Source organism: Halichoerus grypus, chromosome 7 (genome assembly GCF_964656455.1).
Source record: "Halichoerus grypus chromosome 7, mHalGry1.hap1.1, whole genome shotgun sequence".
NCBI classification, from domain to species: domain Eukaryota; kingdom Metazoa; phylum Chordata; class Mammalia; order Carnivora; family Phocidae; genus Halichoerus; species Halichoerus grypus.
In genome coordinates, this window is record NC_135718.1 from 31,374,491 (window position 1) to 31,389,837 (window position 15,347).

At 42.6% G+C, this 15,347-nt stretch overlaps 1 protein-coding gene across 1 annotated transcript in view; it reads right to left on the reverse strand.

Moving 5' to 3' along the window:
- DNTT (DNA nucleotidylexotransferase) overlaps positions 1–14,425 on the reverse strand; it is a 28,037-nt gene extending 13,612 nt beyond the window's left edge. The window contains exons 1-5 of the mRNA XM_078077310.1: positions 14,166–14,425; positions 3,401–3,572; positions 2,541–2,669; positions 1,148–1,318; positions 83–154 (exon numbers count right to left, since the gene is read on the reverse strand). Coding sequence (XP_077933436.1) covers positions 83–154; positions 1,148–1,318; positions 2,541–2,669; positions 3,401–3,572; positions 14,166–14,368 — 747 coding nt within the window. The 5' untranslated portion in view covers positions 14,369–14,425. The remainder of the gene's footprint in view (positions 1–82; positions 155–1,147; positions 1,319–2,540; positions 2,670–3,400; positions 3,573–14,165) is intronic.
- Between the last annotated feature and the right edge of the window lie 922 nt (positions 14,426–15,347).

Here is a 15,347-nt window from a genome sequence, read left to right on the forward strand (position 1 = left end):
ACCAAGCTGATTTGACCACTTAGAATAAATAATAGGATTACCTGGAAAACCATTTTCAATAAATACGTGTAAAATTACTTACTTTGAAGGACTGATATCGTTCATCATTTAACAAAGCTTTAACTTCAGAACTTTCTCCATCTTCAATAATTTCCTGCATGGATGGTTGAAAAATATTTTACACTAGTGATGGTGAACAGCCAGAGAGTCTGGGGCTCTCAAATTCCCAGATGTAGTAGCTTGATTGTTCAGGAAATGTTCACCTGTTGCCTGCAGGCTGTTTCCCTAGCTGATCTGGACAAAACCAGACATTTCCTGTAATCTTAGAAATCCCAGCTCATTTATAGTCCTCAGGGATGAAGGCACAGAATGATCAGGTATTTGGAGATGAGGCCAGAACTCCACAGAACACCAAGCCAAAAGATTCACTGACAATAATATGCCTAAATATTTGTGATAATTTTCTTTTCGATGGCTATGCACTAGCTGAGACAAAAGGACTTCTCGTCTGAGCAGGTTAATTTTGGACCCATTGAAAAACCAATCCAAGTTCAAGCTCTTATGATGTCTAGCTCTAAAAAGGGGTTGAGAGTATTTTCCTTGAATACTTTACCTTGCACCTAACTTTACTGAAACTTACTCTCGGATGACCAACTCGCTTTGCTGGGGAATCCTTAAACATTATTATTACATAAATAATCCCCCATCCCTGGCTCTCTTGTTGGAACACACAGGGAGAGATGCAGAATCAGGTTCACTGCATAGTCACTCCTACCACCATTCTGGAGGGCAGTGTCTCCTGAGAGGAACTGAGGTCCTTCACAGAGCCTGTATTTGAAGTTGGACCATCCCCTGCTGTCAAGCTTTTAGGACACTTGAGTCTTTTACTGTGATTAATGATAATATGGGAGAGTTCTGTTCCTACTGGTTTTGCCCCATGTAGCCCCAGCTGTGAGAAAACTGGGGTATGGATTCTATCTATCTATCTATCTATCTATCTATCTATCTATCTATCCATCTATCTGTCTGTCTGTCTATCCATCCATTCTACATCTACATAGTTGACAGGAAAATCTATTAACTGCTTTTACTTCCCCCCCTCCTCCCTACATATTAAGAAGTAGGACAAATCACATTTTACCCTTACCTCTATGACACACTTCACGTTGTCCCCCAGGCAGGGAATTCCTTCTATGTCCTTCATACTGATGATTGTGAAGGGCAGGGATTTAAGTACAGAAGCTGCTCTCATAAATGCCAGGGAGAAGACTTCATTTTCTCTAAACTCATAGTTTTCAGCCAGTACCTCAAAGGCATCCTAAAGAATGAGACCAGGTAAGCTAATCACGGTCTGTTCCCAGCCCCTAAGCTAGCTAGCAGTCACCTGCAAAGGCCTCTTCCTCTTCTTGAGTGTTGAAATACCTCCTGAAGGGTGAGATTGGGTCTCCCATATCTTTGCACCCCTCCCTTGTTATGAGAGGAGTTGAATTGAAAAGACAGGTCACAGACGCTTTGTAAGGAAACTTTGAGTTTGCTCCCATTAGGTATTCGGGAATGATTTAACCAAAGCCTGATCTCTCATTGCATCTACTAGTCATTACTCAGTAAAACCCTGCCCTCTTTCCTTGCACACTTCTCCACCAGCCTGTGGCCAGGATTCTGCTTTGATCACCTGGCGCTTTCATCTCTTAGCTTGTATGTAAGCTCAGTAAGCTCATTCAGCTTACTGAATGAATGAATGGGTGTGATCATAGTGACACAGACCCAAGGCAGGTTGTTTAAGGTAGGGCACATGCGCATTTCAGTAGCTGCAGCTGTGTGGCATCATGCTCCCGTGCCCAGTACTGCAGTTTCCTGGTCTTCCTCGTACATGTGGGGCTGGAAGTCTAGAAATGAGAATTTTGTATTTGATATACTAACTGCATGTTTTAACCACCTGACTACTTTCTCTAGGCTGGAGGACAAGCAGCTGTGGGCTTGTTAAGGTCATTTGAAACACAATTGCCAAACTTCAGGGCTGGCTGGGGCTTTAGACACAATCCAGCTAACTTAGAGTTGAACGGATATATTTGAGGCTCAGAGAGAGGAACTGACTTGCTCAAGCTGGTTAAGATCAGACAGGTAAGAATCCAGATCTGCTGTCTCTCAGTCGTTTGGTTACCCAGAAAGGGCTATTGATGCATTATTGTTGTTTCTTTGTAACTTGCTCTTACTATGTTTTGGACTAAGTACAGTATTCAGTTTTTCCGAATACTTGCCTTTGACAATTGTTGTGCCCAAAAGTGTCAACTCTCAATAAATAGTAATTTACCATCTCTAAAGAATATACATATTTTTCCAAATGTATTTGTCTATTTCTATGACAGAAGTAGATCCATTCTTGACAGAAGAACCAGAGATCAGGTGAGGGGGGTGGGGTGAGTGAGTGTGGGGAAAACGTTCCTAGATTTTTCAGAATATTTCATAATTGGATTTGTAGATCTGTGGAAAGAAGCTGCAAGCCCTTCATTTGCTCTGGGTGTTGTTGTAACGCCCCTTACTGTGAAGATGTGGTTACAGTTGTTTAAAGTGGTTCTTCTCTGACATGCGTATTGAGAGATCTTTTTTACAGCAAGTGGTGGAGTCTTCTGGAGCTCTGGGTTGGGGCTAGCTGAATAGTCTCTTCTCACCTAAACAAATGCATAAGCATCCATTTTTAATAACAATCGATAACAATAATAATAGATATTATGAAGAAAAAATTGGCAGCAGTTTAATGGCAATTGTCTCTGGAGAGAGGGTAAAATTATAGGAGAGTCAAAGTTTATGTTATATGCATCTCTAATATTCAAATTTGCTACAGTTAACATGTAATATTTTTGCATCAGGAAAAATAAACATGAAAAAGAACAATCAATTAAGTACCATTTTCCTTTTCCATGAACTTACATAGTCATGGTCTGAACCTTCCGGACGGTTCTAGCATTAATGGTGAAGGACTTGGAATTAAGAGTCCAACTTTCCTTATTTTTTCTTTGTGAATGATCATAGTAAGAAAAAAAAAAAAGGAACCCTTGACTTTTCCGGCTACCAGAACATCAACATTCCACATTTTGAAATACTTGTGTATGGTCTTGCTCATAAAACTAGCTACCGTTTATTAGGTGCTATAGATCAGGCTCTGTGGTAAGCGCTTTGCATTATGTCACTCTAGTTCTCATAACCATCTTGTCAGGTAGGTCCTATTGCTATCCTATTTTGTAGAGGAGGAAACAGAAGCTCAGAAAAGCTGAGTGACTTGCCGAAGCTCGCACAGGGGGTAAGCAGAAAACCTGGGGTCTAACCCAGGTCTGTTGATTCTACAGCCCATGTTCCTAATTATCAAGTGAAGGGCAAAGAAAATCACAACCATAACACTTACAAGCTGGTGTTTCCCTATCATCTCCACTGGTCTTCCTGCTCCCATTGATTCTATCAGCCAGGAGATGTCGAGGAGTTCTAGCTGTGAGCTGGCTTTCATATTTTGTACCTGCAGCCACTCCAGGACCTCTGAGCCAGAGTTGTTTTCTGCCACAATGTGGGTGATGGAATCACTGCAGAATGCAAGACAGCGTTACCAGCTGAAGGGAATTTCAAATGAGAAGTGCTCCTCTCTCCTCGAGGTGTTCAGAACATGTTGTCTGATGAAGAAAAATGCATATTAGACCTGACCATAGGCACAGAGAATTTAGGCCTCCATGGAAGGGAATTCTGCTTTAATTAGTGTAACCACAGTGGTCTATGTTACATGTCAGATGCAAGAAAAATTAAGAAAACATTAACAAGATATGGTCAATGGAAAACCAAAGTCCAGAGAAGATGGAAGATGAAATTGTTCTTAAAGTAGCAAGCACTGTGCGTGTGGCATTGGGGTGCCATTTTATTTTTATTTGTAGAGGGCTTCAGGCCAGTGCCCTTCCAACTGTCTGACTCTGATCCACAGTGAGAAATACATTTTATATCATGACCTAAAATAGAAAGAGATATATGTAGATATGCTTGTAACATCCCATTAAACTGGTCTCACAACCCATTAACAGATGGTGATAAGCTTTGAGGAAATATTGCTCTTCATGTTTTTCAAGGCACAGTCTAGTGATGGAGGGTAGGTGAGAAGCTTTCCCCCAGTAACCACTGAGCACGTACCGTGTTTCAGCATTATCCAGGTACCTTACCTCCATCCTCCCACTTAATACTCCCAAAGCTCCTCAAGGAAGTGTTATGTTATTCACACTTCAAAAATGGGGAAACTGAACGACAGAGTTTATGTGACACTCTGAAGGTCACACAGCTAGTAAATGGTATTGATCCTTTTTGATTGTCTCTTTCTGGGTCAAGTATGTTATTTCTGGTTTTCAATAAGTCTTCATGGTCAGCATCATATCATTGGAACTGATGTTTTTTAAGGCTCTTTCAGTTCAAATAATCATGAATCTGGGAGATAGTAAGATGCATATCTAGGCATCCAAGAGAAAAATAGAATTCTTTTCTCTTTCCCACTTCTCTTCCTTGACTTCCTCTTTCTCCTTCCCCTTTTTTTTATTAATTGTTGGATTCACTGGGTATGTTTTGGTTCCCTGTTATATTCACAGCCCTAGGTTCCTTGTGGTGGCGGTGGTGGTAGGAGGTGGTGGTTGTAGTGGTAGGAAATAGGGTACCAAAGAAGAAAAGGGAAGTTTCTGGACATTAGTATCTTTTTTTTGAAGATTTTATTTATTTATTTGACACACAGAGAGAGAGAGAGCACAAGTAGGCAGAGCGGCAGGCAGAGGGAGGGGGAAAAGTAGGCTCCCCGCTGAGCAGGGAACCTAATGTGGGACTCGACCCCAGGACCCTGGGATCATGACCTGAGCCGAAGGCAGACGCTTAACTGATGGAGCCACCCAGATGCCCCTGGACATTAATATCTTATGTGAAGCAGATGGTTAACGATATGTTATGACAAGACATGAGGCATGGACAAGATCTGCAAGTGGTGTGCAGAGGAGAAGAGCTGGCGTGAGCTGAGAGAGGCAGGATGGCTTTGTGGAAGGAGGGGTTTTTGTCTAGTCTTGATGGATGTGGAGGAATAAATAGGGACCTGGAAGGCAAAACTTTGGGCCCTCCTAGAAGAAAAGGTACAGAGGCCAGAGGAGAGTAGGAGAATGGGCTGGACCAGAGTGAAGAGTTTATGTTGGAAAGTAGTTGTAGATGTGACTGAGTTCATTGGGGCAACCATGTTATAGAAAGCCTTAGAAGCCTGGTTGAGGAGGTTGGATCTCATTTTCTGGGGTGGTGGAGCCAGTGAAGGATTTTGTGAGCAGAACATGCATAGCCTCACTGTGCCTTTTAAAAAGGCTAATCTGGTCCCCACAATGATTTGGAGGGGAGAGTGATGGGTGGGGAGGGTGGGGAGCTAATTAGTAGAATGAAACCATGACCACGTGCGAGATGATTCTAACGCAGTCCGACTCCTATAACACCGGGAAGGAAGGCAAAGGAGACATAGGAGGGGCCTCTGGCATTAGTTCACCTATAAAAGCTGAAGCAGAGAGCAAATATTACTTTCCCATCTCTATCACAGTAAAGTCAGAGTGCTTTTGGTAGAAATAGGGATTTAAGAAGTCGTCTCTTTGGGGTGGGGAGTGAAAATGAAATTTGTTTCAGGCATGCTGCGTTTGAAGGGCAGCAAGAGGTCCAAAGTGAGAATGTCCGGTTGACAGTTGGGGTGTGAGGCTGGTGCTGGGAGAGAGCTGGGGCTGGAGGCCAGAGCTGAGCCATCTGGATGGCAGGGTGCGCAGCGGGCCAAAGCAGAAGTACTTCGTGGTGAAACCACATCTGACAAGAGTTGGGGGAAGACAGCTCACTGCATCCCTATTCTAGGTCCTCATCATTCCAAGAGTGATTTGTAATAAGCTTCTTGAAAGGTTCTTTATGTGAAGACTTTAAGAAGACAATGGAAGGATTAATAGAGCTACATAGGAAGTGTTATTCCATCTAGACTTCTGCCCTTTGGAGGGAAACTTTATTATTATATTATTTTTAATCATAATAGAATATTTTGCTATTATAATTAGTATTAAGGTTCTGTCTTAACTTCAGGGGAGACGGATGTGCTGAGGGGGAGCTCTGGGGCTCAACTTCCAAATTCAAGCCCCTCGCCATCCACTCTCCTGCCATCCCCACCCCCACTAGGGCTTCCCCTGGGACAGCGTGGCAATGTCTGAGCTCACACTATTGGATGAGAACCACATGCATTTTTCACAGCATTCATAGAAGCACATTTGCAAATAAACAGGCCACACAGCCTATGGAAGAAGACTCTGATTTGAACTTCCAACCCCTGCTCATTAAGCAATTAGCAAACAAAACCAAACGACAACGACAACAACAATAATAGAGCACACACACAAAATCAAACAGGACCTCTTCAGCCGTCCACACGGTGCTACCCAGAGCTGGGTACTGCTTGTCCGTGGTTCCCACAAGGTAAGCACAGAAGTTAAAAGTCAGCATTCAGAAACTTTCCTTGTAATTTGACACCATCACAATAGCTCCCTGTATGTTGTTTTTTGATAAAAGCGTTGCTCTGTAATGAAGTTTTTGGAAAACGGGTCCTTCACCACAAATAACTTAAACATCGTCTAGAGAATGATCTCTACATTCCCGGTCTTCTTGCGTTGCCTGAGTTGGGCTGATGGGCTCCGGTGGCAGCTGCATCTGGACTACAACGTGCCTCCTGCGTCGGGCTCGTCACACACCCTTTGCAGACCATTCTCGGTCTCTGTGCATTTGCTCACTTTCAGTTCTGAGCCCTTAGCAACAGCGCTACTAAGGAGAGCTATGCCTCCGTGTGTTCTGCTGACAATTTCTTAGCGCCGTGTTGTGGCAACTCTTTGTCTATTTGCTGCTAGAGGAATTTTCTCTCTGCTCTGAGCACGCCAATATTAGAAATATTAGTAATATGGGAAAGCACTATGTGCCAGACCGTATGGTAGGCACATTTCTCGCATTCCCTCTTCTAATTGTCAATGAGAAAAGAGACCTTGGAGACATTAAAAATTCACCCAGCTGATAATTGGTGGAGCAGGGATTCAATCCCCGATCTATGTTAGTCCAAAGCCTCTGTGTGGGGCTAAACTGAGCTACCCCTCTGTGACCTTGTGCCTCTTCCACGGCAGAAGGAAGAACATCTGGAAGGGTATCTTCATAATAAAAAACGCTGATTCCCTCCAAAGGGCAGAAACAGAGAACCAGTAGCACTTCCCATTGACCACATTGTCCCTGCTGCTGCCACATGGAATTTGTGTCTGGAATTTATGTCCAATAGCATGTGGACCTCAGTAAGACTGCAAGACACGGACAGCTGTCCCAGGAAATCTGAAAGAGCAGTTGCCATGGCTACACACCAAGATGGAGAAGTCACAGGGAGGCTGTCAAACTCTCTGAGCTCTGAATTTTACCTAAAGCCTCGCAGAGAGGCAAATGTGCTGAGGGGAGCCCTGGGGCTCATCTTCCAAGTTCAGGCCCCTCACCATCCACTCTTACCACCCCTGCCCCACCACCACTCTCTCTTCATGGGGGATGTCTCTGGACAAAGCCCTGCCTCTAACAGAGTAGCCAGAATCCCTGGGGACGTCGGGAGAATACTCCAGAATACTGCAGACTGTTAGAAAAATAAACACACACACACACACACACACGTATATTCTTACTCAGTCCTCACAGGTCTTACGTGGTGGGCAATATCATTTCAGATGAGAAAACCAAGGCTTGAGGAGGCTCCGTGAAGCCAGGATTCAAACCCAGCTGTGCATGACTCAAGCAATCTCTTAACGTTCTGCTAGACTGTGGTTAGACCCCTGAGTGAGGTGGTGTTTGTTTTAAGGTTTTTTTTTCTGTATTTTCCCATTTTCTGTCATGAACCATCTATCATCACTTTCTACTTAGGGAGAAAAATACATATGAATGTCATTTTTAAGGGCAAAACCTGGGTCTGGGGCTGAGGTGGTACCTGCCTTGGCCCTGGAGTCCTCAGCTTTTTTCTTACACTAAGAGAGGACAGAAGCCCCAGGCAGTAGCCCCAAACTTCTCCCAGAGACCCCAAGGTGCTGTGGAGATGGCTGTTCCTGAAATGTCAGTGGATTTCTTTAGTTTCTTTTTTTTTTTTAAGATTTTATTTATTTATTTGAGAGAGAGTGAGAGTGAGAGAGAGAGAGAGCACAAGATGCGGGAGGGTCAGAGAGAGAAGCAGAGAGCCCGACGCGGAGCTCAATCCCTGGACTCAGATCCCAGGACTCTGAGATCATGACCTGAGCCGAAGGCAGACGCTTTACCGACTGAGCACCCAGGAGCCCCAAGTGCACCTGGTTTCTTAGCCAGAGCCAATTACTGGTGTCTTGGACTAGGTTTGGGAGGGCTTGAACCAATTAGAACAATTCTGAACTAGGATCCGTCCCTCAGCTTCTCACAGGGAAAAAGATTCCGGGTCTTCTTCAACTAGTGCTCAACTGAAATGTGCTCGGCTTGGTCCTTGGCGTCCCTGAGGGCAGGGACAATATTATCATCTGCCTAGTTATCGTCTAGGTGATAATTATGCCTGGTGCCCAGCACATGGCCAGATTCATAGCAACAGTGAATAGATAGACCATTGGTGGAATGAATAAATGAATTAATCAATAGCTCTAAAGGAACCAAACTCTAGTGTCTACCAGAGACACCCAAGAAGCTGGGTTAAAATTCAGATGCTTGGGCCCTATCAAGAGAGATTCAGATTCAGTAAGTCTTACATAGAGCCCAGGAATATGCTCCCTTGGTAATTCTCATGTAGTCAGTTCTAGTTATTCATTGGTGCATAACCAACTCTCCCAAAATGCAGTGGCTTAAAAAGAGCAACAATTTTATTATATCTCACAATTCTGTGGGTCCAGAATTCTGGCACCTGTCAGGTATGGTGCCAATGGGGGTACGACGCGCCATATGGCTCAGCGTGTCTGGCACGTTGGTGAGGATGCAGGGAGGCATCTATCAACGTAAGCACCTTCACGTGGCATCTCTCGGAGGGACTCAAACTCCTTATGTGAGGCTGTGAGATCCAGAGAGCAGCAGAAGCCTCAGGGCCCTTTATGACCCAGCATCGAGAGTCACCTAGTGTCATTCTATCGGTTGAAGCAGTCACAAGCCCTCCCAGATGCAAGCGAACAGAGAATAGTCCTTGCCTCTCCTTGGGAGTGACCATATTTCCAAACCACCCCACAGCCCAAGAACTATACTTTGAGAGATGCTGCTGTAGAGAAAAATCTCTCCTGAACTGCCCGCACGCTGGACTTTGGGCTCAATGACCTCCATGTTTCCAACATGGTACTCATTTCTGTGTGGGTACGTGAAATCATTTTAGCAGGTACATAGCTGAACACTAAAAAGGCATATGTATTTATTTATATCTACATGTTAAAAGTATGCATATCAGACCCATGGTTTTTATGGATTTCACAGTTTTTATATTATTCCTTAGGACAAGACTAAATTATTTTTAACAATTCATCTGAGAGACAATTGAAGGAAGCACAGTAAGTCTATAATAATGCATGTGGTAAAAGATATTATAAGAATCATGAATGTGCCATTCACATGTCCAGAAAGCCCTGAGTTATAGAATTAACTCACACATTTTCGTTCTGCTTTTTTTTTTTTCTGATGCCTGTATCTTCACTGTTCCTGTCTTTCTTTTCCTAGTTGGTCCTGCCTCACAGTACAATTAGGAAAATTCTTCATAAAGAAAGAGGCAGCACCCTTCTTTGCCTGGAGACAGACTGACCCCCAATCTGACTTCCCCAGCCTTCCCAGATGGTCACCTGTTTTTATCTTTGTCTTTAAAATGGGTTTCTTTCCTCAGAGAGGTCATCCCCAATTCTTCCCATCTGATGTAGGACTTATCTTGTAAATAATGACTTTAAATAGTAATTTACAGTTAAACTGAGCTGTTTACTGTTTAAAAACCCTCCTACCAATTTCCCTTAGCAACTGATCTGTTCAGGATCCCCGACATAGAAAAATCAAAGCAGTTTTATTTGTTTTTTTTTTTAAGATTTTATTTATTTATTTGAGAGAGAGAGAATGAGAGACAGATAGCAAGAGAGGGAAGAGGGTCAGAGGGAGAAGCAGCCCCCCCGCTGAGCGGGGAGCCCGATGTGGGACTTGATCCCGGGACTCCAGGATCATGACCTGAGCCGAAGGCAGTCGCTTAACCAACTGAGCTACCCAGGCGCCCAGTTTTATTTGGTTTTATCTCACATGTTAACTACCACTAGTAGGTAGGTTACTATTTCTAGCTCTGACATACCTAAGAAAGAGAGAGTCTTGCCTTGATGTTTTTTTTTTTTGTCCCACCTTAAATGAGATTATGAACATTAACTTAAAGTCCACAGATTTTGGAATGTGAAGTAATTTGGACCAGAGAAGGACTAGAGTTTACAATGCATGTTCTTGAATTTATAAATCTTTACTATTTTGCTGATTACAAAAGTAATACTGGTGCATTATAGAAAAAAATTTAATTACAAAAATTAATCTTGGTAATCACAAGTTCCTTTGGCTGGTTTTATATTCACTAGATAAATCATTCTTTGAGCAAATACTTCCTGAAGCTACTATGTATAAGAAAAATGTCAAAGGTCTAAGGGTGAGGTCGACAAGATGGCCCCCATGATGCCCTTGCCCTTGTGGAGCTGGGGAGAAGTAATTGGGTGAGCTTAGAAGTAAAGCCAAGTGGCAGAGCTGGGGCCAGCCCTATGCCATGGATTACATCCATGTACTGGGGAGGAAATTCCATCCTCTAAGAGGGTGTCCGGGGGTCTTAGGTCTTAGACACAGAGAGGTGTAGGGAGAAGGGATTCAAGGTTGGGGTACATCTTGCTTTCATCAGGCAATATGTTCTAAAGGTACCCTTGTGGACGAATAAGGAGGTCTGAGCAGGACAAAAGTATCATTCGATGGGTTTCTTCTGCTCCAACAATGGAACTGAGAGAGTATTAAGCTGCTGGGCGGAGACACCCTGGGCGTGACCCTTTCCAGCCACAGCTCTTTCTTCTTCGACATCAGCAGTTTAGGTCAAGACATAGTGGGTTTCACTACTGTGTTCATAGAGGAGGGTCGATGACAGAGTTTTAAAATAGCTCAAAGTACTGAAACTAGGGATGAAATAAGAACATGACAAACACTAGATTCTCATCCTTCTCTGGCTTGACCTAGATAATTTGAGGATTATGAAGTTGCTTTAAAATTTAGAATGTTGGCCGTGGAATAAAATTCAGTATCCTTTTCATGAATGTGCAAAATGCTCAAATGACTTGACATCTCCCCTGATTTCTATTTTAAGACACAGCTTCCTATGGGACATTGACTAGCATGTCTTCTGAAATATAACATTAATATAACATATAATATAAGTGAAACTGATTCCAAATAGAAGGATACAGTGCACATATGCTGGGGAATGAAATAGCTCCAGATAGTTCAATGGATTCAGGCACACCATTTCTAAGCTATGGATTCAGGTCCAGGTAAAGTAGGAGTCAGATTTTTCCTCAAATATAATTCTCCTGGAAGCCAAAGAATGTACTAGAAACTATGGAGATTGCTGCCTATTTTCAGAGAATATATATATTTTTAGCTCCTCTTTCTTTGAATCTTATATACTAGAAAAGGAAGGGATAGTCTTCGCTATTGAGAAGTATCCTTTCTTTTAGATATCAACTTTCTTCATTTTTATTTAAAATATATACTTATTGTAAAAACATTGTAAAACACAGAGAATAAAAGCAACCATAATCCCTTCCTAATAACCCCTTCCTCACAATAATAACCACTTACAACATTTTGATGGGTTTCCTTCCTGTCTTTGTTCTGTTTGTTTTTATCATTTGACCTAGTTCATATTGTGGAGACAGAATCCTCTCATTAGGGTTTTGCTATAAAAGTCAATGGACCCAGCTTATTAACAAGAAGACCATCGCACTTTACATCTGTATGCCTGTTTCTGATTTACCAGAGCACACTGACGCCCATCATCACATTTGGTGATTACCTCAGAACAAACTATTTTTCAGGAAGCTAAGGTCAGAGAGCGGGGAGGGGGTCTGGCCCCACACTACATGGCCGGGAAGGATCAGAGCCAGAATTGGAGGTCTCTAGACTTCTCATCTAGAGATTTTCCCCTACCACAATTTCTACTGCCCTTTTCAATTAAGGGCTATGTATCTATGCACAGAAATTCCGTTTGAGAGCTGGGACTTCTACTTCCTGTGGTTTCTTTTTGAGCCATCACACACATTTGTGTTTCATGTGTCCTCTGGGCTGTCAGCCTGGGAGCTTTGCCACCATCATACGCGGGGCAGTGACTTGCTCACTGTGCACGAGCAGCTGGGCTTGGTCCTTGGCAGCAGGCATCGGACGCACGGAACCGCCTCTCTGGCTCTGTGGCCCAAAGAAGAAGCTTGCCTCCCGTGTCTCTCCAAGGACCCGCCTCAGCCACCGTGTCTGTATTCGTGGCTGCTCCTGTAACAAGTCAGCCCTTGCTGGAAGTGCGGACGTGTCAACCGAGAGCTTTCGACGTAAGTGGCACCTTGACCACCTGGCTGTCGCCTTCCTGCCTGGCCCTTGTCAAATTTCTTTACCACAAAAAGCAGTTCCATATTTGCTGAGGCTTTTCGTTTCTTCTTTTTTAATTTCCTTTTTTTTTTTTTTAATTTCTGGGTTTGGGCCTCTTTATCTACGTCATCTTTTCTTCCCCTAATTCCAACATTTTATGTAAGTCAGTAAGATTAAGGTAGACTTAACAGTTAGATGAAATCTATGATTCCATGGAAGGGATGTTGAGATTTGGGGCTTAACATCTCAAACGAGAGAGGGGTTAAAACGAAAACAAGAGGCAGAGAGGGGGAAAGGAGAGCACACCAAGAAAAATCAGATGAGGGGAGAGACCACGGGAGACTCGGGAATTTCTGAATAGGGCATTTTAGTAAAAAAAAAATAAATAAAATGTTTCTGTGACCTTGACTCTTCATATGAATTATGAATATTTTGAAAATCATCATATCTTATTATTGACTTTTGACACGTGTTTCTCTAGCAATTTGAAGCTGGCATTTCTTCAGCAAGAAATGCCTGTCAATTTTACTTTGAAATATCAAAGACTGTTTTTAAAATAAAAAAATTAATTTTCACAGAAAATTCTTACAGTTTTTCCTGACAAAGTGATGGTCAGTCTATGCTTTGGACAATCAAAACCAGCCAGTTGCATTGATCATCCTTTATCCGTTGCAAGCCCCCTGGCTGTTCTGTGAAAAGCTAATGTAGTACTTAGAGAAACAACAAGGCTAATTGCTGGGGGGAGTGGGGTTGTGAGTGACCTAGTCTAGGTGGCCCAAGAGTGGCTTCAGTTGCCTTTTTGTCTGGGCTTTGACCTCATCACTCTCAGCACCATGTCTACCGGCCCTGGACAGAGCTGTCCCTGAATCTTTAACCAGCACTCCTCGCTCTGCGAACCCCACTGGGACAGTTCGTCGGACAAGCATGATCAAGGCCACATTTGGGTGCCTGTGGAGAGCCAGCCACCATCTCTCATCCTAGCCCATCATGGACACTGGTCACCTCAGCACAGCCAGGGTTTTAGTTTAATTGCCAAGAAACCAAACCATTCTTTCTGCCTCAGAGCAGCTGAAAATTTTTGATTGACCTCAGTGGGATTTTGTTCAATTTAGTCAGGAAAAATTGAGTGGTTTCAGCATTACATTTTCCAATTAAGTTTCTATTATCATCCCTGGATAGCTCATCTCATAATGGTGAAAGGTAAAAAAAAAAAAAACAAAAACAAAAAACCCAAAAACAAAACAAACAAACAAGAAAAACAACCAACAAACCAACCAAACAAAACCCCCCAAAAACCTTATATTTTGGTGCCAACTAGTTTTAGTATAATTATATCAGTCCCCGCTCATCTTATTTCCCTTAATTAGTTGGCTCAAATGTGTTCTTTGATTTCAAACCCATTTTCCCAGTGGGAGCATCACCTCTTCTGCATGTGGAAGAAAACATAGATTCCTTGGGTTCCAAAAAAGCTGTTCACAAAAACCCTGCTTATTCACAAAGTGAAATCAGTGATGTCCTACCTGAGCTCATTTTCGACCCTGAATCCTTTCCTTCGTGCCAGCTCCATGAGGAAGGCTCTGCGGGTGGTTCCCATTTTCTTCTCCAAAATATAGAGGACCAAATCCTGAAATTTGATGTCATGAGGAGGAGAGACCATCGAAGCACCCATTTGCCTGGGCCTCTTCTTCCGAGGGCCCAAGTGGACAATTTGCAAAGGATCCATGGGAAGAGGCGTCTGATGCTTGTATCTGTGCCATCAAGTGGTGTCTCCAGAAGTGAGGGAGAGCCTGCCTTCCTACATGAAGAGTTCTGATGTCATCTTACTAGTAGATTCTCATCCACGGCAAGGTCTCATGGGCTCTGCCCTGCTGACAGCTTCCTGCTGAAGAGCAATGGAGAATTTTTATCTCTGTTAGCTCATTTGTTCAATGTGGAAATCATAATGGAAACAGTAAATTAACTTTGCTTTTTGGTGCATAATCTTACCAGATCCTCAGAATAACTTCTCGAGGAAGGTAGGGAAGCATCATTACTCCCATGTTAGCATCTATCTATCCATTTATTATTCATTCATTCATTTATTCACTTATTTGTTAAGGCTCCCTTGTCTTTATTTCTGATTCCTTTTTAACCTTCCAACTTGCTTGCATTCTCTTCCTCTTTTAGGTAATCATTATAATACATTGGATTTCTATAGTTTCCATGGGTGTTATATGTTGTGTGTAGTTGTTTTGATTTTACATAAATGGCATTGTTAAATTTCTCATTCTGCTGATCACTTTTTCACTCAAAAAAATGGATCAGATCCCTCCACATTAGTCTATGTTCTAATTTGTTACCTCTAATTGCTCCACAGTAGTTCATGATGGACATTTTAGCTATACTGGTACATTTTGTAAGTGAGGAAACCAAGGGTCAGACAATTTACACAAGATCACAGAGTAAGAGGCAGAACCAGGTCTTAAACTCAGGTCTTCAGATTCCAAATGTTACATATCTCAGTTTTCTCAGTGGACTAAGGTAGCCTGGAGAATAGTCTATTATGTAACTCTAAAATTGATCTTTTGGGATGGAATGGGATGATCTTCAGTTAAGAATTACTGCCATAAAAAGACATTTTCACAACTTATGTGCAAAATAAAACTAGTGTCTCTCATCAATATACTTTATCGATCTCATTTCTTGAGCATTTACTATGTGGT